This window comes from Macaca nemestrina, chromosome 4, assembly GCF_043159975.1.
Source record: "Macaca nemestrina isolate mMacNem1 chromosome 4, mMacNem.hap1, whole genome shotgun sequence".
Taxonomy (NCBI): Eukaryota; Metazoa; Chordata; class Mammalia; order Primates; family Cercopithecidae; genus Macaca; species Macaca nemestrina.
In genome coordinates, this window is record NC_092128.1 from 55,142,971 (window position 1) to 55,168,106 (window position 25,136).

At 38.2% G+C, this 25,136-nt stretch overlaps 1 protein-coding gene across 5 annotated transcripts in view; it reads left to right on the top strand.

Annotated features, from left to right (window-relative positions):
- Window positions 1-25,136, top strand: part of LOC105475344 (origin recognition complex subunit 5) — an 84,379-nt gene that overhangs the window by 53,655 nt on the left and 5,588 nt on the right. For 4 of the 5 annotated variants that reach the window (XM_011730514.2, XM_011730515.2, XM_011730516.2 and 1 more), the window contains one exon: window positions 14,238-14,350. In XM_011730514.2, the coding sequence (XP_011728816.1) occupies window positions 14,238-14,350 (113 nt within the window). Of the gene's footprint in view, window positions 1-14,237; window positions 14,355-25,136 lie in introns of those variants that run through there. The other variant, XM_024790808.2, reaches the window with a different exon arrangement.

The window sequence follows — 25,136 nt, forward strand, 5'->3', positions numbered from 1 at the left end:
AAAAAGTTCCAGAGATTAGAGGCTTTATCTTCAGTTGCTCTATGTATAAACATACATGCTACTTTTTGTTTATCTGAGCCTATTTGAAGACTAGCAAACCACTCTCCTTTTTTTTTTTTTTTTGAAATGAAAAATCATGGTGGTGATTTAAAGTTGAACTGCTTTGATGATATTTGCCTATTTCTGCCCTGTGCTGCATTTACCACCTCTGCTTTGTGTGTGTAAAAATGTCAGTTGAGCTCTCTTGATATATGCCATGAACCGTCAAGTCTCCTGATTCAGATCAAATGTGGTGCTTGTTGGGTTGTGTGGAACTCATACACTGACATTTCATGTGTTAAGTTCGTTTATTTAAATAATTTAGTATGTTTCAGATTGTGAAGCTCCTCCAGGACAAGCAGGATAGGATATTTCATAAGTCAGTGGACATATAACAACCTGTGAACGTATAAAAATAATGAGCATGTTAAAAATTAATTACAGTTGTAAATTGATTTTCTTTTGTTGGCAGAAAGAACAGTTTATTAGCCCAAGAACAGGTTCACACTGTTTTTACATCAAGCATTTCCAGCTGAAGCTTGTTAGTGGCTGCCTCTCAGATTAAGGAAAAAAAAAATCCTCACTGTGGTACATGAACTCCTATTGTTATGACATAAATAATCAGCTCATCCCCTACACAGATGAGAACAAAGGACATAATAGTACACAGAGCAAAGATTAAACAAGTATCGTATAACCCCATTTAAGATGTAAATCTACAAATATTGTACACATAAAGAGATTTTCATTTTTCATTTTTCTTGTGAATGCCTCAGTCACAATGTAAGACCTAGTCAAAGGAAAAGGAATATATACTGTGGCTTATGAGTCACATAGATTGATTATTTTAAGCTAAGGTGAAATAACATACGTTAAGCAGTGTCAGAATGCTGCTAATGTGTGAAAGCTAGGGAAGTACTATTCTCTTTGATAACAGGATGCTTCCAATTTTTAGGGGATTTGTTTAAACTGAGGAGGACAAAATAACAATTTTTATTTTGAGGAAAAACATCAGTGGAAAACATGACTAAAAACTTAGTAGTAAAACCACTGACTTGTAATATAATTTTTTAAAAACAAAAACAAAACTTTGTTCTGTATTTTCTAACATGAAATCTAAATCCTGACTTTGAAAAAGAGAACCCACTCCCTAGGCTACTTTTTTGTTCATTTGAGTTTTATTCATTTGACTTTGAGCTTGACAAAATGGACAAGAAAAGCAGCTGTGGAAAGCAGTATATAATCCCCTAAAATCTGAACATTCCTGACAATAGAATATATCTTCATAGGGTGTAGAAACCCAGAAAGGGAGCTATAATTTTCCCACAAAATTTAAATTTACCTAAATAATTAATATGACTTTGCTTGAAAATGATTCTAGGGTTTCAGAAAAAGACTTTTCATTACCCTTGCTTTTAATGTATTTTAATATTTTATGAGTTGTAGTTGTGAATGTTTTTGTAAAGAAACTGCTTAGGGATACCATCTTCAATGTAATCTAAAAGTTTCTGAATTTAAGAAATCATGCTTTCCCCCAACCTTAAATTTACTTTTTTTTTTTTTTTTTTTTTTTTGAGACAGAGTCTTACTCTGTCGTCCAGGTGGGAGTGCAGTGGCACAGTCTGCTCACTACAACCTCTGTCTCCCAGGTTCAAGTGATTCTCCTGCTTCAGCCTCCCAAGTAGCTGGGCCTACAGGCACGCACCACCACACCCAGCTAATTTTTGTATTTTTAATAGACCTGGGGTTTCACCATGTTGGTCAGGCTGGTCTTGAACTCCTGACCTCAAGTGATCCGCCTGCCTCGGCCTCCCAAAGTGCTGAGGTTACAGGTGTGAGCCACCGTCCTTGGCCAATATTTACCTTTTAAAAGTTAAACCTTAAAAACAGCAATTTAATGTTTAATGTAATATATAATCTGACTTATGAAAAATTAACCTGTCATTAGGTTAAATCAGTTCCACATTAATGTTTTACTTTTGTGACATCAAACTCACACATCTAACAATTTTGTTCACAGTATTGTTAATTGTTACTTCTCAAGGTTATTCTATATCCCTGTGGCAGGACGTTTGCCTATACTGTATTGAGATACTTCTTTGTCCTTATTGCTACAATTTCATTTAAAGCTTTTTCTTTGTTTTACTTGCATTGCCTGCTCTCCTGGGTTTCTTACTTCTCCAGCATACTAATAGTTATCGCCTTCACTATAGAATGCAAGCTGGAGTTGTCATTTCCTTCTTCCATAAAGCTTTCCTAATCTCTTCCAACAAAATTATCTCTTTGTATTCTACAGCTCCTTGTTTGGAGTAGTATAAGGAATATGGGCTTTGGATTCAGATAGTATTCAAACCCAGTGCTGTTCTTAACCATCGTTAGCTTTGTGACCTTGAGCAATTTACTAACCTCTCTGAGGTGGTGTCCTCATCTGGAAAAGAGAGATTTATTTATAGTAATCATGGGAGGATTTTTGTGAGAACTGAGGATGCACAATGTCTGTCATAGAGCCTGGATACAATAATAAATTCCAGTCCATATACCACTAATTACCATGATCATTAATAGTACTAATTAGTTCCTATAGCTGTCTTTCCCTGACCCCTGCCCCTCAAGTTTTGTCCATATCCTCTGCTAGAACCTGAAGGAAGGAGTGAATGCCAAAATACATAGGTGTCGTTCTCAGGAATTTTGAAAAACAGCAGAAGAAAAGATAAAAGCACATAGACTCATACTGGGGTTCTTTATTCACAGTAGCAGTAGTCTTGGCAAACCATTTTCTAATCATCAACACCCAATGTGAAGTATTATTTTGGCTAAATGTTTTTAATATGTTAAGTATTCTTAAAACGAGTGCTTAATTTAAAATTTGTTGTTACAGCTCTAAAATGTTTTCTAGTAAACCTTTAGCACGACATATGTATTGTATTATTTTTCATTAGGACTTGTGGATTAAATATTTGGGAACATTCATTTGTGTGGGTGACTGACTAGGGACTGATAATGCCAGTTGTCCTTTTATGATGTCTCTTTCCTCATCTGTTAAGTGAGGTATTGATCTCCAAAGTTTCAAGTCCTGATGGGCAAGCTCAGAATTTTATTGTGCAATTATTTTTATGTTGAAAATTTTATATTTAATACATTTGAAGTGCAGTTGGCTTTTATAGCCTCAAAACACATAAAAACAACTTTTATCATCAAAAAAATATATAAAGTAAGAATTTGGAAAAATAGAACACTCAGGTTGGGATTTATATAGTAATACTTTTGCTATAATCTTCCTTTGCTATAGAGGAAGGAGTAAGTTTTACTAGTCACAGGTTTGTGGCAACTTTGTAAGGACCTTTATGGACTCACAGCATGAAACCAGTAGCTACAAATCTTCCTTGCGTCTGAGCCCCAAGTCATAACTAATCATCTGCCTTTAGGAAAGATTTAAAAATACTTACAAATAAGGGTTAAAAAGTGTTTTTATTTTTATAAGTAGATTTTTGTAGCTTCATAGCTGCTTAAAACATTTTGAGATAAAATTTATTCTGAAAGTTTACAAGGTATTTCTCAAAGTCATCTATATTTTGAGTACATTATTAGTGTTTTATTTTTTAATTAAGCTTTTTTGAGATAATTATGGATTCACACACAGTTGTAAAACATAATATGTACTCTCTCTTCCTTTGTGTCCTTTACTGGTTCTCCACAATGGTAACATCTGGCAAAGCTATAGTAAAATATCACAACCAGGAAATTGACTTTAATGCAATCTACTGATCTCATTAGATTGATCTCATTAGATCAGTTGATTGCATTAATGTCAATTTCCTGGTTGTGATATTTTACTATATTCCCTACTTCTATATGTATTCTTTTGTGTACATCTATATATATTTGGTTATATGAAATTTTATCCTGTGTATAGTTTTGTTAATTCACCACCACAGTCAAGACCCGTTCCATTATCACAAGGATTCTCCGTGTTACTCATTGATGACCATACCTTCCTGTCTCCCTCGCCTTCCCCAATTCCTGTTAACTGCTAATTGCTATCTCTAGAATTTTGTCATTTCAAGAATTTGTTTAAGCATAATCATATAGTATATAATACTTGGGAATTAACTTTTTTGAGTCAGGATAATTCCTCAGATTCATCCCAATTTTTGCATGTATTAATAGTTCATTCCTTTTAATTACTGAGGAGTATTCTATGGTGTAGATGTACCACAGTTTGTTTAACCATTCACCTGTTGAAGGATATCTGGGTTCTTTCCCGTTTTTTGGCTACTACAATTAAAGCTGTTGGGAACATTTATGTACTGGTTTTTATGTGAACATGCAGTTCTCTGGGATAAATGCATAAGTGCAATTGCAGGGTAATACGGTAATTGCCTGCTTAGTTTTATAAGGCATATGTGTTTTACCACTTGAAGTGAAGTATGGAAACCATACTTTAACTTTCCCACTTTTTCAGATACTGTCTTGCATATCAAAAGGTGTTAAAATGTTTAATCAAATGTGATTTAGAAAACTCATGAGGAGATATTCTCTTGTATTTATCCAGAAATCTGCTGTTTCCACTGTTCGTTCTTTCACTTTTATTATTTTCTTTTGTTTGAAGAACTTCCTTTTGCTCTTCTTTGAAGATCAACTGCTAGTGACAAATTCTCTAGTTTTACCTAGTTCGAGCATGTCTTTATTTCCACTTTATTCATGAAGGATAGTTTTGCTAGATACAGAATTGCCAGTTCTTTCGTCAGGATTCCTCTTTAATCCAGGGGAGGAATGAGCCTACCTGGGTAGCCTTTTGTTGCTTAGTTGTGGATTGGGAAGTGCTGGACTTGGTTCACCTTTCGCTCTTGGGTGGGGAATTCTAAGACTCCCGCCCTCTATATTGTTTCTGTAGCCCTAGGGTCCGTAAGCAGCCCACCTACTTCTTTCTACCTTTCAGAGTCCTCTTTTGGTCGCCTCTTATATTATTTCCAGGATTTATAGTTGTACTTAGCAGGAAAGAATAACAAATATGAATCTATGCATCATCCTGTCTATGTGGGAAATTCTTCTGTATTTATCTTTTTTCTAACCCTCTGTCTAGGCTGTTTGTTCGTGTTTGTTCTTGAAATGTGTTCCATGGTAATTCAAAGCTCAATTGAACAAGAAGCTTTCTGTAAATTAGTGCTAAAGAAAGATTACAGAATGTTTTACCATTATTATTTGCAGAGCTTTTTTTCCAACAGAGATTAAATCCTTCTAAATCATTAATTTATTTACTGCAAAGTATTTCAATTTATTATTCCATGCTGGAACTAGAGACTTTGTGTAAATCACTCCCTGCATTCGGGGACCTAACAACAGGAATGACTGTTGTGTATCTCTTTTCTCTAAGTCACAGATGTGTCACTGAATAAAAAGGGTCAAAGTTAATATACTTAGCCATAGAAGACTATGTTAACTCTCTTCTGTGTATCTTCCCATTCATTAAAATTGTCAGGCGTACTCTCATTATGGATTTCTACAAGTTTCCAAACTAAGAAGGCTATTTGTCTTATCTTGGCTTTCAGCAATATTTACTGTCCCCCAAAGACCCCTGTATCCCTTGGTTGCCCATCCTGTTCTGTGTCTTTTTCCTTTATAGTACAGGTCTCAGGCAGTTAGATGGGAAAGGCTCTGCCCCACCTCTCCCTTATTTATACATACACATTTATACACATGAAACTAAGACACCACGATGAATCTGAGTACTCACTGTCTAGAGACTTTTTGTCAGGTCCACGCTGACCATATCAGACTATGTAGGTATTAATACTAGCCTAGAGATTTGAGTTCATCATATTGTCATGAACATTTAAAGTGGAGCAAGGAAGTAAATAAATATTTTTTCTGATCCTATTCATTATTTATTTATGAGACAGAGTCTCGTTATGTTGCCCAGGGTGGAGTACAGTGGCATGATCTTGGCTCACTGCAACCTCCACCTCCCAAGTTCAAGCGATTCTCCTGCCTCAGCCTCCTGAATAGGTGGGATTACAGGCACATGCCACCACGACCGGCTAATTTTTTGTATTTTTAGTAAAGACAGGATTTTGCCCTGTTGGCCAGGCTGGTCTTGAACTCCTGAGCTCAGATAATCTGCCTGCCTCAGCCTCCCAGTGTGCTGGGATTACAGATGTGAGCCACCGCGCCCAGCCTTATTTTAAAATGCACAGTACCTAGAGTAAGTCCTTAAGAGTTTCATGGATATGTAGTTGGAAATAAAAATTAGCTAATTTAAGGATTGGATAATAGAGAGGAAGGTGAATATTCTGCTATTTATGCATGTATAGAAATAATTTTTAAAGTTTTATATGTATTTTTCCAGAAGTTTTCATTTAGTAAGTTAATAAACTAATACGTTTGAGATTCAAAATGTTGACTCCACTAATTAATCTTTGTGCTTGATTTTGTTTTCAATTTTACTCTAGCAAAATTTTAATAAACTGGGAAAGTACCTTTAAATATTTAGTACATTTGTTCACTCCTTTTTATTATTATTTTTTTTATTTTTATTTTTGAGACAGAGTCTTGCTCTGTCACCCATGCTGGAGTGCAGTGGTGCGATCTCAGCTCACTGCAACCTCCACTCCCTGGGTTCAAGCATTTCTCATGCCTCAACCTCCCAAGTAGCTGGGATTACAGGCGCGCGCCACCATGCCTGGATAATTTTTGTATTTTTAGTAGAGATGGGGTTTCACCATGTTGACCAGGCTGATCTAAAACTCTTGGCCTCAAGTGATCGACCTGCCTCTGCCTCCACCTCCCAAAGTGCTGGGATTACAGGTGTGAGCCACTACACCTGACCTGTTCACTGCTTTATGTAATAGATATTCTCCTGAATATCTGAATAACAAAAGACTGAAATGAGTTTTTTTAATGTGAAAAATCACGTTCTAATTTAATTGCTTTTTTTAGATTTAGTTCTTTTAATGTATTAGCTTTTCCTAAATTAGCCCTACCCGTAAAAAAAACTGATCAGTCATCTTATTAATATTCTGGAAATGCCTTTTAGCTGCTACATCTTCAGCTGAAGTGATATTATATCCTTTGCACAATTTACATGATTAATTTAGCCATGGAATCCTGGTAGAACTGAAAGTGACTTCAAGGACCTGTTTGTTCCAACTTTCTGCCTTTGGACATTTGTTATAACTAATGTGCTAAAAGTAACAAACTGCAAGGCATCTGAAAATATTCTTAAGACCCTAACTTAACTATATTAAAGACAGATTTTTTGTTTTTCTCTGGAAAAATTGTAGAAAAAGTAATTTAGCATACAGTTTCAATTAAAGAATCTAAATATGTGAGTATTTGAATTAACAGGAAAGTATCAGTTATGAGAAATATAAGGAAATGTCAGTGGCAAAGTACAAGGTAATTAATGTTTTCTTCTGTATTAAAAAAAGTACTAAGGAGAACTGCCTTTAATAATAGAGTTCAATGCATGATTTTTCAAATAGCTGTTACTAACCTATTTTAGCAAATGAATCCCTCACAGAAAAATAGAAAGGGTTGAAGTTAATATACTTAGCAATAGAAGACTGTGTTCACTCTTTACTACATATCTTCCTATTCATTAAAATTTCAGGTCTACTGTCTATTATAGATTTCTACCTGTTTCCAAACTGGGAAGGCTAATGAATTCGTCTTGTCTTGGGTTTTAGCAATACTTACTCTCCCCAGAAGACTTCTGGATCCCTTGGCTGTCCATCCTGTTCTGTGTCTCTTCTCTTCATAATACAGGTCTCAAGCAGTTAATCTTGTAAGAGATATGAGCTCAGGGCCTGCATTTTATCATTATTAAGTGAACCTTTCTTTAAACCTCATTTCATGTCTGTTTTGTCTGATGTTTAACATATTTTCATCATTGTCCTTTTTATTAGAATTTGTGTGACATATCTCAATTTTGTCCTTGACCTTTAACTTTCACATATGCTTCCATTTTATATGTATCTTTTTTAAACAAAATGCAGTTTGATTTTTTCGGTCTTTTTATTTGAAGCATTTCATTTACTTTTAATACAGTTGCTAATATAATTTTGTTTCTGTTATCTTGTTTATGCCATTTGATGTACCTTATTTTTTTTTCTCCCATTCTGTAGATTGCCTTGTCATTTTATTGGTTGTTTCCTTTGCTGTGAAGAAGCTGTTAAATTTGATGTAGTCTCATTTGTTTACTTTTGCTTTTGTTTCCTGTGCTTTTGGCAGCCTATTGAAAAAATCATTGCCAAGACTAATGTCAGAAAATTTTTTTCTCTATGTTTACTTTTAGGAATTTTATTGTTTCATGTCTTACATTTAAGTCTTTAATCCATTTGAATTAATTTTTGTGTATGGTGTAAGATAAGAGTTCATTTTTATTTTGTGTGCATGTGGATATCCAATATTTCCAATACCATTTATTGAAGAGACTATCCTTTTCCCATAGTGTATTTTTGGTACCCTTGTTAAAGATTAATTGACCTTATATGTGTGGTTTTATTTCCAGACTTTCTGTTCTGTGGATCTGTGTGTCCATTTTTATGCCATTACCATACTGTTTTGATTACTATAGTTTTGTATTAATAATATACTTTGGAATCAGGAATTGTGATACTTCCAGCTGTGAAAAATGCCATTGGAATTTTGATGGGGATTGCATTGAATCTGTAGATTGCATTGGTAGTATGGATATTTTAATAATAATAATTCTTCCAGTCCTTGAACACAGGTATCTTTTCACTTATTTGTGTCTTCTTGAATTTCTTTCATCAATGTTTTTTAGTTTTTAGTGTATAAATAATTCATGTTCTTGATTAAATTTATTCTTACATGTCTTATTCTTTTTGATGCTGTTGTAAATGAGATTTTTTAAAATTTTCTTTTTTGATAGTTCATTGTAAGTGTATAAACATGTTTGTTGATTTTTGTATTCTGCAATTTTACTGAAAGCATTTATTCTAACAGTTTTTTGGTGCTCATTTATAGTTATAAATATTTAGAACATCCCTGTGTGGCTGAAAGATTATTACGATGATTTTTAGTTTTGAAAATTGAGATCCACAATGTTTAACTGACCAATCTGAAGTCTACTGCTAGCAAGTGGCAAAAGATAGATCTTACTAACTTTGAATTTTTTTTTCTCTTAAATTATGTTCTCTCTCTTCCGAAATTAGAAGATTAAGTATGGAATCCAAATGCGCCCAGTGGTGAGAATGGGAATGAGATAATTGAATGATCTTAATACCTTAAGTGACAGCCAGACAGCTCCACCTCTACGGTGGATGCAAACTTGTAGCATATAGCAGATTTCTAAGTTAATGGGCAAAGAGTCTTGCATCTTAGTACTAGAGGCATACTATTGGGTTTATTCTATTGAATTCTCCCTCTATGACTATTTTGCAGATCATCCTAATTCTTTTAGAACACACTCTTTTCAGGCAAGAGTATAATACATCTGTTAGATGTGCACTCTCTTAGCTGTGATCACAGCTTAGGCATGCTTTTAAAAAGTTTTGGAGTTGGAGTTAGGAGATTTAAGTTCTGGTCAAGTGAGTTTCTGGCACCATCCAGTAATTATCACTTTGAGCAAGTTACTAAACATCTTAGTTTTAATGTTGATTAAATTAACAATGTGAATCTAGCAATCTTCTAATGCAGAGGTCAGCAAACCTTTTCAGTAAAGGGATACATAGTAAATATTTTAGACTTTGCAGGCTAAGAGGCAAAATGTAGGATATTATGTAGATACCTTAATAAGTAAGAGAAAAAACTCTTGTTACCCTGCACCTCATTTGCCTGGGGTAAGTCATCCCACATGGTGGGCATGCTCTGGGCTCTGTCATCATCAACTGGAGACATTCTTGGAATAAAGCAAGAAGGGGCCTGGTGGGCGTAACAGACAGGGTGGCCACCATGATCCTTTTCAGTCTGTCACAGTGACACCCAGGTTCCTATGCACCCTTCTTTCCTCCCAGAGAACCTAGCTGCCTCAACAAATTTCAGAGGATTGCTAGTATGCAGATCACCTTCTGTGATCCTCCAAAAACAAAACAAAAAACTGGAAAAAACTCTGTAAGTTGGAAATAAAGGAGGACTTCCAAACTAGCAGAGAGCCAAAAAAGAAATCAAAATGGACATTCGAATTAAAAGGACTATAGAACTACTTACAAAGTAGTAAAAGTAAAAAGAGATAAGAAAATATAATTACAACAAAAGGTAAGAAAGGAATGAGAAAAAGGAAAGGAAGGACAAATAGGTCAATATAAAGGTAGAAAAAAAAATTTAGAAAATTGTTAGCTATATTAAAAACAAATGGGCCGGGCGCGGTGGCTCAAGCCTGTAATCCCAGCACTTTGGGAGGCCGAGACGGGTGGATCACGAGGTCAGGAGATCGAGACCATCCTGGCTAACACGGTGAAACCCCGTCTCTACTAAAAAATAAAAAAAAAAAACAACTAGCCGGGCGAGGTGGCGGGCGCCTGTAGTCCCAGCTACTCAGGAGGCTGAGGCAGGAGAATGGCGTAAACCCAGGAGGCGGAGCTTGCAGTGAGCTGAGATCCGGCCACTGCACTACAGCCTGGGCGACAGAGCAAGACTCTGTCTAAAAAAAAAAAAAAAAAAAAAAAAACAAACAAAAAAAAACAAATGGAGTCTATGTATGGTCCTAACGAAAGGTAAAAGTTGTCAGAGTGACTATAAAAACAAAATCCCACTATATGTTATTTACATGAGAACTGTTTTAAATTGAGAAAACATGAACCTTGAAAGAATCATGAAAAGTCACATAAGAAAAAGGCAGAGCACATAAAGGAATGCTAATATAGCTATATTAAGATTAGAAAAAAATACATCGTAAACTAAGACATTACTGGAGAAAAAAAGAGTTATTATAATGAAAAGGTTTGTCAACAAAACGTAATTTTAAATCTGTATGTACGTTACCTAGTAACGTAGCTTAAAAAATACAAAGCAGAAAAAGATTCTGTGATAACGGAAGAATTTTAATACCTGTGTCAGTTTTGATCAGGCAGATTTTAAAAATGTAAGATTTAACCATACAAATAATGTCTGTTACATATGTGTCTTATGTAATAGACATATATGTAACAAAGCAATAGACATGTAACAAAGCACGTAACAGTTGCAAAATACATATTCTTTTCAACACACACACAGAATATTTATAAAAGATATTTCAAGTTGTAACCTAATTATTGATACTGAATTAGAAATTAAAGTCTTAGCCTTTTGAATGCAGAGCTTTGTATTTTGATGTATTAATATAAATTGCTTTTCCAGTTGAAATAATGTTTCATATTTACTGAATATAGGATTTTCTCTACATAAGATACTCTATATATTTATTATCTGTTCACCCTTTGATTTGTTAGTAAAGTAATCGCAGACTGAATACTGCATGACAATTTTCCCTTCAAAATGGTAATGGGAAATGTAGTATAATAAGATGATCATGGATTCTTGAATTCTTGCTAAGCCAGTAGATCTGGAATAGGGGGAAAGTTACTTAAGATCTCTAAAGCTCATCTATTTAAAAAAAAAAAAAAAAAAGTATAATAATGTCCACCTTGTGGACATGAGGGTAATGAGGAATAACATGAGATAGTGTGTATAGAGTACTTAGTACCAAGCAAATTACTACTGCTATTAGTGTTTTTATTATTCATAGGATGTTTACTTAGCATCTGTAAAGTATTAGTCCCAAATTAAGTGAACATTTTAATTCCTAAGACATATGATTAGGTATGCGTAACCTAAAACTCTTACTCATATTGCCACTGAACAGTTACAGGTAACTAAGTCTCCAAATGTTATCTTACTGCCATTGCTGGCTCTTTTTCCTGCTGGCCTATGGGAGATAAAAATAAGAAATTAGGAGAAGACAATGGGCACTCAAAGAATTTCAGTTCTTGGATCAGCTTCCTTTCTTAGATTTCAAAGAACTTAATATTTTAGTTGGCCTTATGAATGTTAAGTGATTTTGTACTTTAATTTTGACCTATCAAAATACACTTTTGCTTTTACTAATAATCCTTCTGGTGTTTTCCTGAGTACATGATCAGCAGTAAGTTTTAAAGCAATGGTTGGGTGCGGTGGCTCACGTCTGTAATCTCAACACTTTGGAGGCTAGGTAGGTGCATCACTTGAGCCCAGGAGCTCAAGAGCAGCCTGGGCAACATGGCAAAACCCCATGTCTACAACAAGTACAAAAAATTAGCTGGGTGTGGTGGCATGTGCCTATAGTACCAGCTACTCAGGAGCCTGCTGTGGGAGGATCACTTGAGTCTGGGGAGGTTGAGGCTGCAGTGAGCCATGATTGTGCCACTGCAATCCAGAATGGATAATGGAGTGAGACCCTGCCTCAGAAAAAAAAAAAAAAAAAGAAAGAAAGTTTTAAACTAAGACTAAGCCCAGTTCTGAAGGATGTATTTCTTATCTTTTATCTAACCAGCTACCCAACTCTTAAAAGGGCCTAAATCCATATTATAATTGTTTTATTCCCAAAGGAGTATAGATTTTGTATTCTGAGTTATTTAGATAGAAATTCTGTAAAATGTTTAGAGAAGGAATGTGCTTTATTTGCAGCTTTTAAAGGTTTGGCAGTCATGTGTCTGAGTCACTAATGAAACAAAGCTGTCTCTAGTAGAATTCTTAAGGACTGATTGTTTGAATCAGTTGTTAAACTAGGACTCTTGGTTGGGCTGAGTGCAGTGACTCACACCAGGAATCCCAGTGAAGCAGGAAAAGTTCCCTCGTCCCCCTCGCAGGGGTAGTGGCTCGCCTCTTCAGCGTCCTGCTGCTCAAACCTCTAATGGGAGCATGCTCACGGACAAGTTGTGGAGCTCCCACCCCACAGCAGCATCTAGGGATGAATGCTTACAGCTCCTGAAGCCCCAGTGGGTGTGTGTTACAGTGTGCTCTTTTAGTTTTGCCATCTGTAGGTGGCTTGTGTTAGCTCAATTAGACCCTCTGCCGTATCGGACGGAGAGAGGGCTTTCTGTATCCCGAGTTCTTGCCTTGGTGTACCGAAAAATCAGATCAAATGTGGGCTTGGAGAATGAGTGTGAGGTTTTATTGAATAGTGGAAGTAGCTCTCAGCAGATGGATGGGGAGCCCGAAGGGGGATAGAGTGGGAAGGTGGTTTTCCCCTGAAGTCTAGCCGTTCTTGGCCAAACTCTGTGTCGTCCCACCATAGATGGCCTGCTGGCATCTGCAGGTGTCTGCCGGTATGTTCCTCTCGCTGTCCAGCCGCTTGTGTGTTCTTCCGCCAGTGTATTCCTCTTAACGTCCAGCCAGGGTGGTCTTGGAAAATGTAACATTTAGGCATGAAAACTGAAATGCCAGTCCTTACCTAGGTCTGTGGGCACAGACTTGGGGGTGGAGCACTAGCCAGGGACCACGCCCTTCTCTACCCAGCACTTCCCTGCCTTCCCCTCCTGTATCACCGACCCTTTGGGAGGCCAAGGCAGGAGAATCACAAAGCCAGGAGTTCAAGACCAGCCAGGATAACACAGTGAGACCCTGTCTCTACAAAACAAGCACTTTGGGAGGCCGAGGCGGGCGGATCACAAGGTCAGGAGATCGAGACCACAGTGAAACCCTGTCTCTACTAAAAATACAAAAAATTAGCCGGGCGCGGTTGTGGGCGCCTGTAGTCCCAGCTACTCGGGAGGCTGAGGCAGGAGAATGGCATGAACCCGGGAGGCGGAGCTTGCAGTGAGCCGAGATCGCGCCACTGCACTCCAGCCTGGGCGACAGAGCGAGACTCCGTCTCAAAAAAAAAAAAAAAAAAAAAAAAAAAAAATTAGGTGTGGTGGGCATGTGCCTGTAGTCCCAGCCACTTGGGAAGGCTGAGTTGAGAGCCCCACTTGAGCCCAGGAATTTGAAACTCCAATGAACTGTGATCAAGCCATGGCACTGTAGCCTGGGTAACAGAGCGAGACCATATCTCTAAAAAATAAAAAAAATAAAAAAACGAGGACTCTGACAACTAGTCCTAGTTGTCAGACTAGTAGACATGTACAAATTTGTGTTTACAGATTGCAAAGTAGTCATTTTCTTTGCAGACGTTTTTTGTGATTCAGTTATGTATCTTTATCAGACTATAAGATGTTTCAGAAACAAAAGTATTACATAATCTTATTAAAACAGTTTCTTATAAAAATGTTCTCTTTTAGATTACCTCTCTAGTGACCCTTCAGCTGTTAACCCTGGTTGGCCATGACGATCAGCTTGATGGACCAAAATATAAATGCACAGTGTCTCTAGACTTCATCAGAGCTATTGCAAGGTAAAATGTCTTGAATTATGTAAATGAGATACTAAATATAAAAATTAGTGTTTTCCTAATGTAATGTCATTAGTCATGACTTTTAAACATGAAAAAAATCATGTATTTAAGTGCCAAGAATGAATAACCGCTACTATAGAATGAACTTTCTCAAATTTACAAATGACATATAATTGGGAGAAATAGCTAATATGTTAGAGGACAAAAATCAAGATTCTGAAAGACCTTAATAGGCTGGAATAAATGATCCCATAGTAGCAAGGTAAGATTTAATGGACAGTTGGCTACAGAAAACTCTATTGTATTGAAATAAGATGGGAGAAAGCTGACTTAAGTCCTAAATTTTTTAGCTGACTACAAGGCTTTAAAAATCCTGACTTAGGTAACACTGATAGAAATATAGTGTCTAGGTCAGGGGACATAATCATTCTATTGTGTGTTGTCACAGGCAGATCAAATCTGGTGTGCTGTGCTGTGTTTAGAGTTTTCAGAGAGACAAATGGATACATGCTGAAGGGGCACGAGGAGAGTGGTAGAATGAGGAATTGTGTCACGTCCCTGACTGAAGGACAGAGTGTGAGAGAAAAGCCTTAGGAAGGACATGTGAACTGTCTTAAGTATTTCAGGGGTCTGTCATGTGCAAAATGGATGAAACTAATTCTGAGTAATTCTAGAGTGTTGGAAGTTCTGGGGAAGAAAGTATATTTGTCAAAATGAAAGCTGTCTAAAAATACAAGTTTCCTTACAAAGAAGTGTACTTAGTGTTATGGAAAATGTTCAAACCATTTATATGAATAAGTGACTTCATCATACGGTTGCAGCTGGATAACAATCTGTCAGGATTGTAATGGAAGAGGTGATGAGTGTGTAGACTGGCAGGTTGAACAGGGCATTCCATAGACAGTGTGTTCCTAATCTTTTTGAATATGAAGATTCCATTTTAGCATCCTTTAAAAATTAGTCATAAAAGTATTTACATATATTTCAAAATTAACAGTATATAGGCATGAGACATTATTTTTTCCAGCCTAAAACAGTGCTTGATATCAGTATAGATTTGCAGATCTCCTCTGATGATTAATTTTACAGCTTCTTGAGATTCTGAAGTCCATAGGTTGGCAGCTTCTCCCTGAAGCCTCTTCTGAATTAAAAGTGCTCTGAAAAATAAATAATAAATTAGTGAATGAATGGCCAGATGCAGTGGCTCACACCTGTATTCCCAACAGTTTGGGAGGCTGAGGTCGGAGGATTGCTTGAGGCCAGAAGTTCAAGATGAGCCACAACGTAGTGAGACCCCCGTCTACAAAAAAATGTTTTTGAGTTCTGTGATAATATGATGCAGGTATTTACCACATTTTTGTGGCATATAGGCTCTAAAACATGAAGTCAAGGGTTTTAATGTTTCATTTTAATAAAACCAGGCAAACTTTTACACAGAAAATTGAGCAGAAACTTATTTTTTAGTGTGTTAAGTATGATCACAAAGCAATTACTTCCTTTTAAAAAGCAATTATATTGGAACTTCTGTATCTAAGAGCCTCTATCCAAGGCATAAATTTGGAGGGAAGCCTGTTTATTTCAGGGATTTTATTATTACTCTGAATGTTAGGTTGTGCCCCAACATAATCATATGCAAAACAGAAGTTTGTGGGTTCCTAATATAGTGAATCTCCATTGAATCAGACTTAATTTGACATTCCTTTAGTGCAGAGCATCACAGTGATGGATGCTCAACACTTTCAGAGACATGCACTTTCATTTACCACCTTGCAAGCAAGAACTTTAGACCTGGAATCTTGGCATAGAACTTGGGGACTCTGTAACTTTCTTTTGTTTTCTTTACTGTTCTCTACTTCCCATGGGCAATATCCGTAGAATGAGCACCCGCTCCTCCCCACACCTGCCCTCTTCCATTCTCTCATCCCCGTGTTTTGTACTTCGTTTTTGCTAACTTTACCTTTCATTCTTTCCCTCCCTCCCATGTGCCCCATTCTTCTAATAGTCTTCCTCATTGCCTTAGCTAAAACCTGATTCCTTCTTTGGGATGCTGCTTCCCCTGGACTTATCTCTAGTTGTAGCTATGTATTTTCTCAAACCCTAATCCCTCAGGGTTGGAGGTCATTTCAGTGCCATCCTTCCTGTTGCCACTTCCAGACTGTTACTGCCCCCAACTTCTTATAAAAATGTGGACTTCCTTGAGACCCATGCAACCTGGCTCTATTTCCCTATTCTCCTTAAGACTGATTTTTGTCTCCCCAGCCATTCCACTTCATGTGTTGAAATGATAGGGCACCTGGTATCCAGACTTCTTTTCTACCTGAATTTTTCTTTTTCTTTTCTTTTTTTTTTAGATGGAGTGTCTGGCTCTGTCGCCCAGGCTGGAGTACAGTGGTGCGATCTTGGCTCACTGCAACCTCTGCCTCCCAGGTTCAAGCAGTTCTCCTGCTTCAGCCTCCCATGTGGCTGGGATCACAGGCACACACCACCATTCCTGGCTAATTTTTAGCAGAGACAGAGTTTCACCATGTTGGCCAGGCTGGTCTTGAACTCCTGACCTCAAGTTGATCTGCCTGTATCAGCTTCCCAAAGTGCTGGGATTATAGGCATGAGCCACCACGCCCAGCCTCCACCTAAATTCTTGACTCTGTTTAAACCACAAATTCTAATGTCTGCGTTCATTCTGTTCAGTCTTCACTCTGTTTCACAGAACAAAGTTGAAACCCTCAATTGAGAATTGAGCTACCTGTGTTGGTGTCCATCTTCTCTTACTCTCCTTTTTCAGCAGGATGGGTTTCTTCTTCCTAAGGTGGATTCTTTTACCTATGCTCTGAATTCCATCTCCTCCACTATCCCAGAACCTCTGTTAGTCTCGGCTGTTTGTCCTCTCAGTGGCACCTAACACTGTTGGCTACTGTGTCTTTCTTAAAACTCTCTTCTCTTAGACATGATTCCACAGTATTCTGGTGTTCCTCTTTATTCTTTGGTTGTTCTTACTAACAAAGGTTATCTTTACCACCTGACCTTTAAATATAGCTGTTCCTTGAGGCTTGGCCCTAGGCTCTTTTCTCATATTACATTTTTTTCCCTAGGCAACTTGAGCCACACCTGTGACTTCGACAGTCATCTGTGTATTAATAATGTCCCTATTTTTAAAGACTAGATCTATTTTTTATAATATTCTTGACCCATCGCTTCTCGGCCTTTTGGCTAAGATCAAGTGTACAATATTCTTGACCTTTATTGTTGTTTCCCAGCTATATTAATACATTTCCAAAACCGAACTTAGGAATTCTAACCTCTGCTTCAACCCGCCAACAAAAAGTGAAATATCTGGCTTTCCTCCAGTGTTTCTTATTTCGGTGATAAGCACTGCAGTCTGCTCTGTTGCCCAGGCCTGAAATTTGAGAGTCTTTCTTGACATCTCTCTCTCCCCCACTCGTGATATTCAACCATTTGGCCTATTGAGCTTACAAAGCCCCTCTTATTTGTCTCAATTTCATTCACTTGTTATCATGATACTTTTATCACTCTAGATCAAGCCACCATCATCTCTTCTCTAGCAGTCTAATTGATCTTCTGTCTGCTCTTATCCTCTTATAATTTATTATCCATGCTGTAGCCAGAATGATTTTATAAAAATTTAATGTCACCCTGCTCCTTAAAAAAATTCAGTAGTTTCCCATAGCTCTTGAGATAAATAACAGAATCTTTTCAATAACTTACAAGGCCCAAATGATCTGGCTCCTACCTGTGCCTAGCCCCATCTAGCACATACACCTTCTTTCCTCAGTATCTGCACTTTAACCACTGTGGCTTTTTTCCATTTTTTATATTCACCATTCTGCTTCCCATCCTTGTATATACAGCATTTTCCAGCTTCTCTTCTCCTTCACCTACCTAACTGCTACATAACCTTTAGATTTCAGTTTAAATGTCTGCTCCTTAAAGACACCTTCTCACAAATACCACAGCCACCATCATCACCCCCACCCCATACCCCCCCACACACACACAAAATTTGGAAGTTCCCATTTTGTTCTTCATTATACTTAACAAGTTTTACTTAAATAATTGAATAATTATAGTTCGTCTTTCTTTCTAGAATATAAGCTCATAAGCTCAAAGCAGACTGTGTTTATGTCTGTCACTGCCTTATCCTCAAACCTAGCATAGTGCTTTAAACTTAGTATGTACTAAATAAATATTGCATGTTTTCCTACAGTGATTAGCAGTAAAAATTCAGATGAAGGGGAACCATATGAATTTGTTTTGGGGAACAGCAAGAAGGAAGCTCAGAGACAGTCTCATTCCAAATCAAGGCTTGATGGGAGAGGAAGTCCCAAGGATAGTTACCAAAAAAAAGGAAGGTTGGCCTCATTCCAAACACCTGTGGCAGAGAACAAATGAGATAATAAGGATCACAGGATATAACCTAAATGTCTAAAATGGCAGTCAATCAATAGCATCATTTTTTTTTATTATTATTATACTTTAAGTTCTAGGGTACATGTGCATAACGTGCAGGTTTGTTACATATGTATACTTGTGCCATGTTGGTGTGCTGCACCCATCAACTCGTCAGCACCCATCAACTCGTCATTTACATCAGGTATAACTCCCAATGCAATCCCTCCCCCCTCCCCCCTCCCTGTGATAGGCCCCAGTGTGTGATGTTCCCCTTCCCGAGTCCAAGTGATCTCATTGTTCAGTTCCCACCTATGAGTGAGAACATGCGGTGTTTGGTTTTCTGTTCTTGCGATAGTTTGCTGAGAATGATGGTTTCCAGCTGCATCCATGTCCCTACAAAGGACACAAACTCATCCTTTTTTATGGCTGCATAGTATTCCATGGTGTATATGTGCCACATTTTCTTAATCCAGTCTGTCACTGATGGACATTTGGGTTGATTCCAAGTCTTTGCTATTGTGAATAGTGCCGCAGTAAACATACGTGTGCATGTGTCTTTATAGCAGCATGATTTATAATCCTTTGGGTATATACCCAGTAATGGGATGGCTGGGTCATATGGTACTTCTAGTTCTAGATCCTTGAGGAATCGCCATACTGTTTTCCATAATGGTTGAACTAGTTTACAATCCCACCAACAGTGTAAAAGTGTTCCTATTTCTCCACATCCTCTCCAGCACCTGTTGTTTCCTGACTTTAATGATCGCCATTCTAACTGGTGTGAGATGGTATCTCATTGTGGTTTTGATTTGCATTTCTCTGATGGCCAGTGATGATGAACATTTTTTCATGTGTCTGTTGGCTGTATGAATGTCCTCTTTTGAGAAATGTCTGTTCATATCCTTTGCCCAGTTTTTGATGGGGTTGTTTGTTTTTTTCTTGTAAATTTGTTTGAGTTCTTTGTAGGTTCTGGATATTAGCCCTTTGTGAGATGAGTAGATTGCAAAAATTTTCTCCCATTCTGTAGGTTGCCTGTTCACTCTGATGGTAGTTTCTTTTGCTGTGCAGAAGCTCTTTAGTTTAATGAGATCCCATTTGTCAATTTTGGCTTTTGTTGCCGTTGCTTTTGGTGTTTTAGACATGAAGTCCTTGCCCATGCCTATGTCCTGAATGGTATTACCTAGGTTTTCTTCTAGGGTTTTTATGGTATTAGGTCTAACATTTAAGTCTCTAATCCATCTTGAATTAATTTTCGTATAAGGAGTAAGGAAAGGATCCAGTTTCAGCTTTCTACTTATGGCTAGCCAATTTTCCCAGCACCACTTATTAAATAGGGAATCCTTTCCCCAGTTCTTGTTTTTCTCAGGTTTATCAAAGATCAGATGGCTGTAGATGTGTGGTATTATTTCTGAGGACTCTGTTCTGTTCCATTGGTCTATCTCTCTGTTTTGGTACCAGTACCATGCTGTTTTGGTTACTGTAGCCTTGTAGTATAGTTTGAAGTCAGGTAGCGTGATGCCTCCAGCTTTGTTCTTTTGACTTAGGATTGTCTTGGAGATGCGGGCTCTTTTTTGGTTCCATATGAACTTTAAAGCAGTTTTTTCCAATTCTGTGAAGAAACTCATTGGTAGCTGATGGGGATGGCATTGAATCTATAAATTACCTTGGGCAGTATGGCCATTTTCACGATATTGATTCTTCCTATCCATGACCATGATGTGTTCTTCCATTTGTTTATGTCCTCTTTTATTTCACTGAGCAGTGGCTTGTAGTTCTCCTTGAAGAGGTCCTTTACATCCCTTGTAAGTTGGATTCCTAGGTATTTCATTCTCTTTGAAGCAATTGTGAATGGAAGTTCATTCATGATTTGGCTCTCTGTTTGTCTGTTACTGGTGTATAAGAATGCTTGTGATTTTTGCACATTAATTTTGTATCCTGAGACTTTGCTGAAGTTTCTTATCAGCTTACGGAGATTTTGGGCTGAGACAATGGGGTTTTCTAAATAAACAATCATGTCATCTGCAAACAGGGACAATTTGACTTCTTCTTTTTCTAACTGAATACCCTTGATTTCTTTCTCTTGCCTGATTACCCTAGCCAGAACTTCCAACACTGTGTTGAATAGTAGTGGTGAGAGAGGGCATCCCTGTCTTGTGCCAGTTTTCAAAGGGAATTTTTCCAGTTTTTGCCCATTCAGTATGATATTGGCTGTGGGTTTGTCATAAATAGCTCTTATGATTTTGAGATATGTTCCATCAATACCGAATTTATTGAGAGTTTTTAGCATGAAGGGCTGTTGAATTTTGTCAAAGGCCTTTTCTGCATCTATTGAGATGATCATGTGGTTTTTGTCTTTGGTTCTGTTTATATGCTGGATTACGTTTATTGATTTGCGTATGTTGAACCAGCCTTGCATCCCAGGGATGAAGCCTACTTGATCATGGTGGATAAGCTTTTTGATGTGCTGCTGGATCCAGTTTGCCAGTATTTTATTGAGGATTTTTGCATCAATGTTCATCAGGGATATTGGTCTAAAATTCTCTTTTTTTGTTGTGTCTCTGCCAGGCTTTGGTATCAGGATGATATTGGCCTCATAAAATGAATTAGGGAGGATTCCCTCTTTTTCTATTGATTGGAATAGTTTCAGAAGGAATGGTACCAGCTCCTCCTTGTACCTCTGGTAGAATTCAGCTGTGAATCCATCTGGTCCTGGACTTTTTTTGGTTGGTAGGCTATTAATTATTGCCTCAATTTCAGAGCCTGCTATTGGTCTATTCAGGGATTCAACTTCTTCTTGGTTTAGTCTTGGGAGAGTGTAAGTGTCCAGGAAATTATCCATTTCTTCTAGATTTTCTAGTTTATTTGCGTAGAGGTGTTTATAGTATTCTCTGATGGTACTTTGTATTTCTGTGGGGTTGGTTGTGATATCCCCTTTATCATTTTTTATTGCGTCTATTTGATTCTTCTCTCTTTTCTTCTTTATTAGTCTTGCTAGCGGTCTATCAATTTTGTTGATCTTTTCAAAAAACCAACTCCTGGATTCATTGATTTTTTGAGGGGTTTTTATGTCTCTATCTCCTTCAGTTCTGCTCTGATCTTAGTTATTTCTTGCCTTCTGCTAGCTTTTGACTGTGTTTGCTCTTGCTTCTCTAGTTCTTTTAATTGTGATGTTAGAGTGTCAATTTTAGATCTTTCCAGCTTTCTCTTGTGGGCATTTAGTGCTATAAATTTCCCTCTACACACTGCTTTAAATGTGTCCCAGAGATTTTGGTATGTTGTATCTTTGTTCTCATTGGTTTCAAAGAACATCTTTATTTCTGCCTTCATTTCGTTGCGTACCCAGTAGTCATTCAGGAGCAGGTTATTCAGTTTCCATGTAGTTGAGCGGATTTGATTGAGTTTCTTAGTCCTGAGTTCTAGTTTGATTACACTGTGGTCTGAGAGACAGTTTGTTATAATTTCTGTTCTTGTACATTTGCTGAGGAGTGCTTTACTTCCAATTATGTGGTCAATTTTGGAATAAGTGCGATGTGGTGCTGAGAAGAATGTATATTCTGTTGATTTGGGGTGGAGAGTTCTGTAGATGTCTATTAGGTCTGCTTGCTGCAGAGATGAGTTCAATTCCTGGATATCCTTGTTAACTTTCTGTCTCGTAGATCTGTTTAATGTTGACAGTGGGGTGTTGAAGTCTCCCATTATTATTGTATGGGAGTCTAAGTCTCTTTGTAAGTCTCTAAGGACTTGCTTTATGAAGCTGGGTGCTCCTGTATTGGGTGCATATATATTTAGGATAGTTATCTCTTCCTGTTGAATTGATCCCTTTACCATTATGTAATGGCCTTCTTTGTCTCTTTTGATCTTTGATGGTTTAAAGTCTGTTTTATCAGAGACTAGGATTGCAACCCCTACTTTTTTTTTGTTCTCCATTTGCTTGGTAGATCTTCCTCCATCCCTTTATTTTGAGCCTATGTGTGTCTCTGCATGTGAGATGGGTCTCCTGAATACAGCAGACTGATGGGTCTTGACGCTTTATCCAGTTTGCCAGTCTGTGTCTTTTAATTGGAGCATTTAGTCCATTTACATTTAAGGTTAATATTGTTATGTGTGAACTTGATCCTGCCATTATGATATTAACTGCTTATTTTGCTCATTAGTTGATGCAGTTTCTTCCTAGCTCAATGGTCTTTACATTTTGGCATGTTTTTGCAATAGCTGGTACCGGTTGTTCCTTTCCATGTTTAGTGCTTCCTTCAGGGCCTCTTGTAAGGCAGGCCTGGTGGTGACAAAATCTCTAAGCATTTGCTTGTCTGTAAAGGATTTTATTTCTCCTTCACTTATGAAACTTAGTTTGGCTGGATATGAAATTCTGGGTTTAAAATTCTTTTCTTTAAGAATGCTGAATATTGGCCCGCACTCTCTTCTGGCTTGTAGAGTTTCTGCCGAGAGATCTGCTGTTAGTCTCATGGGCTTCCCTTTGTGGGTAACCCGACCTTTCTTTCTGGCTGCCCTTAAGATTTTTTCCTTCATTTCAACTTTGGTGAATCTGGCAATTATGTGTCTTGGAGTTGCTCTTCTTGAGGAGTATCTTTGTGGCGTTCTCTGTATTTCCTGAATTTGAATGTTGGCCTGCCCTACTAGGTTGGAGAAGTTCTCCTGGAGTGTTTTCCAACTTGGTTCCATTTTCCCCCTCACTTTCAGGCACCCCAATCAGACGTAGATTTGGTCTTTTTACATAATCCCATACTTCTTGCAGGCTTTGTTCATTTCTTTTTCTTTAGATTTCTCTTCTCGCTTGATTTCATTCATTTGATCCTCAGTCGCTGATACTCTTTCTTCCGGTTGATCGAGTCGGTTACTGAAGCTTGTGCATTTGTCATGTATTTCTCGTGTCATGGTTTTCATCTCTGCCCGTTCGTTTATGGCCTTCTCTGCATTAATTATTCTGGTTATCAATTCTTTCACTCTTTTTTCAAGATTTTTAGTTTCTTTGTGCTGGGTAAGTAATTCCTCCTTTAGCTCTGAGAAGTTTGATGGACGAAAGCCTTCTTCTCTCATCTCGTCAAAGTCATTCTCCGTCCAGCTTTGATCCGTTGCTGGCGATGAGCTGGGTTCCTTTGGAGGGGGTGATGCGCTCTTATTTTTTGAATTTCCAGCTTTTCTGCCCTGCTTTTTCCCCATCTTTGTGGTTTTATCTGCCTCTGGTCTTTGATGATGGTGACGTACCGATGGGGTTTTGGTGTGGGTGTCCTTCCTGTTTGTTAGTTTTCCTTCTAACAGTCAGGACCCTCAGCTGTAGGTCTGTTGGAGATTGCTTGAGGTCCACTCCAGACCCTGTTTGCCTGGGTGTCAGCAGCAGAGGCTGCAGAGGATAGAATATTGCTGAACAGCAAGTGTGCCTGTCTGATTCTTGCTTTGGAAGCTTCCTCTCAGGGGTGTACTCCACCGTGTGAGGTGTGGGGTGTTGGTCTGCCCCTAGTGGAAGATGTCTCCCAGTTAGGCTACGCAGGGGTCAGGGACCCACCTGAGCAGGCAGTCTGTCCGTTCTCAGAGATCTCAACCTCCGTGTTGGGAGAGCCACCGCTCTCTTCAAAGCTGTCAGACAGAGTTGCTTGTGTCTGCAGAGGTTTCTGCTGCTTTTTGTTGTTGTTGTTGTTGTTTAGCTGTGCCCTGTCCCCAGAGGTGGAGTCTACAGAGACTTGGCAGGCCGCCTTGAACTGCTGTGAGCTCCACCCAGTTCAATCTTCCCAGGGCTTTGTTTACCTACTTAAGCCTCAGCAATGGCGGGCGCCCCTCCCCCAGCCTCACTGCTGCCTTGCGGTTAGATGGCAGACTGCTGTGCTAGCAGTGAGGAAGGCTCTGTGGGCGTGGGACCCTCCCAGCCAGGTGTGGGATATAATTTCCTGGTGTGCCCGTTTGCTTAAAGCGCAGTATTGGGGTGGGAGTTATCTGATTTTCCAGGTGTTGTGTGTCTCAGTTCCCCTGGCTAGGAAAAGGGATTCCCTTCCCCCTTGCGCTTCCCAGGTGAGGCGATGCCTCGCCCTGCTTCAGCTCTAGCTGGTCGGGCTGCAACAGCTGACCAGTACCGATTGTCAGGCACTCCCCAGTGAGATGAACCCAGTATCTCAGTTGATAATGCAGAAATCACCTGTCTTCTGTGTCGCTGGCGCTGGGAGCTGGAGACTGGAGCTGTTCCTATTTGGCCATCTTGCTCCGCCAGCGAAATGGAGCATCATGTATTTTTATACAGTTACCGAACATCACACTTTTGAAGGATAGTAACATGAGAAAATAACTCATGATGTGAGCTTAAGTGCATATAACAGTTCATATAAAGTTGTATATAAAGGAAAACTAGGAAACTATAAGGGAAGGGAGTAAT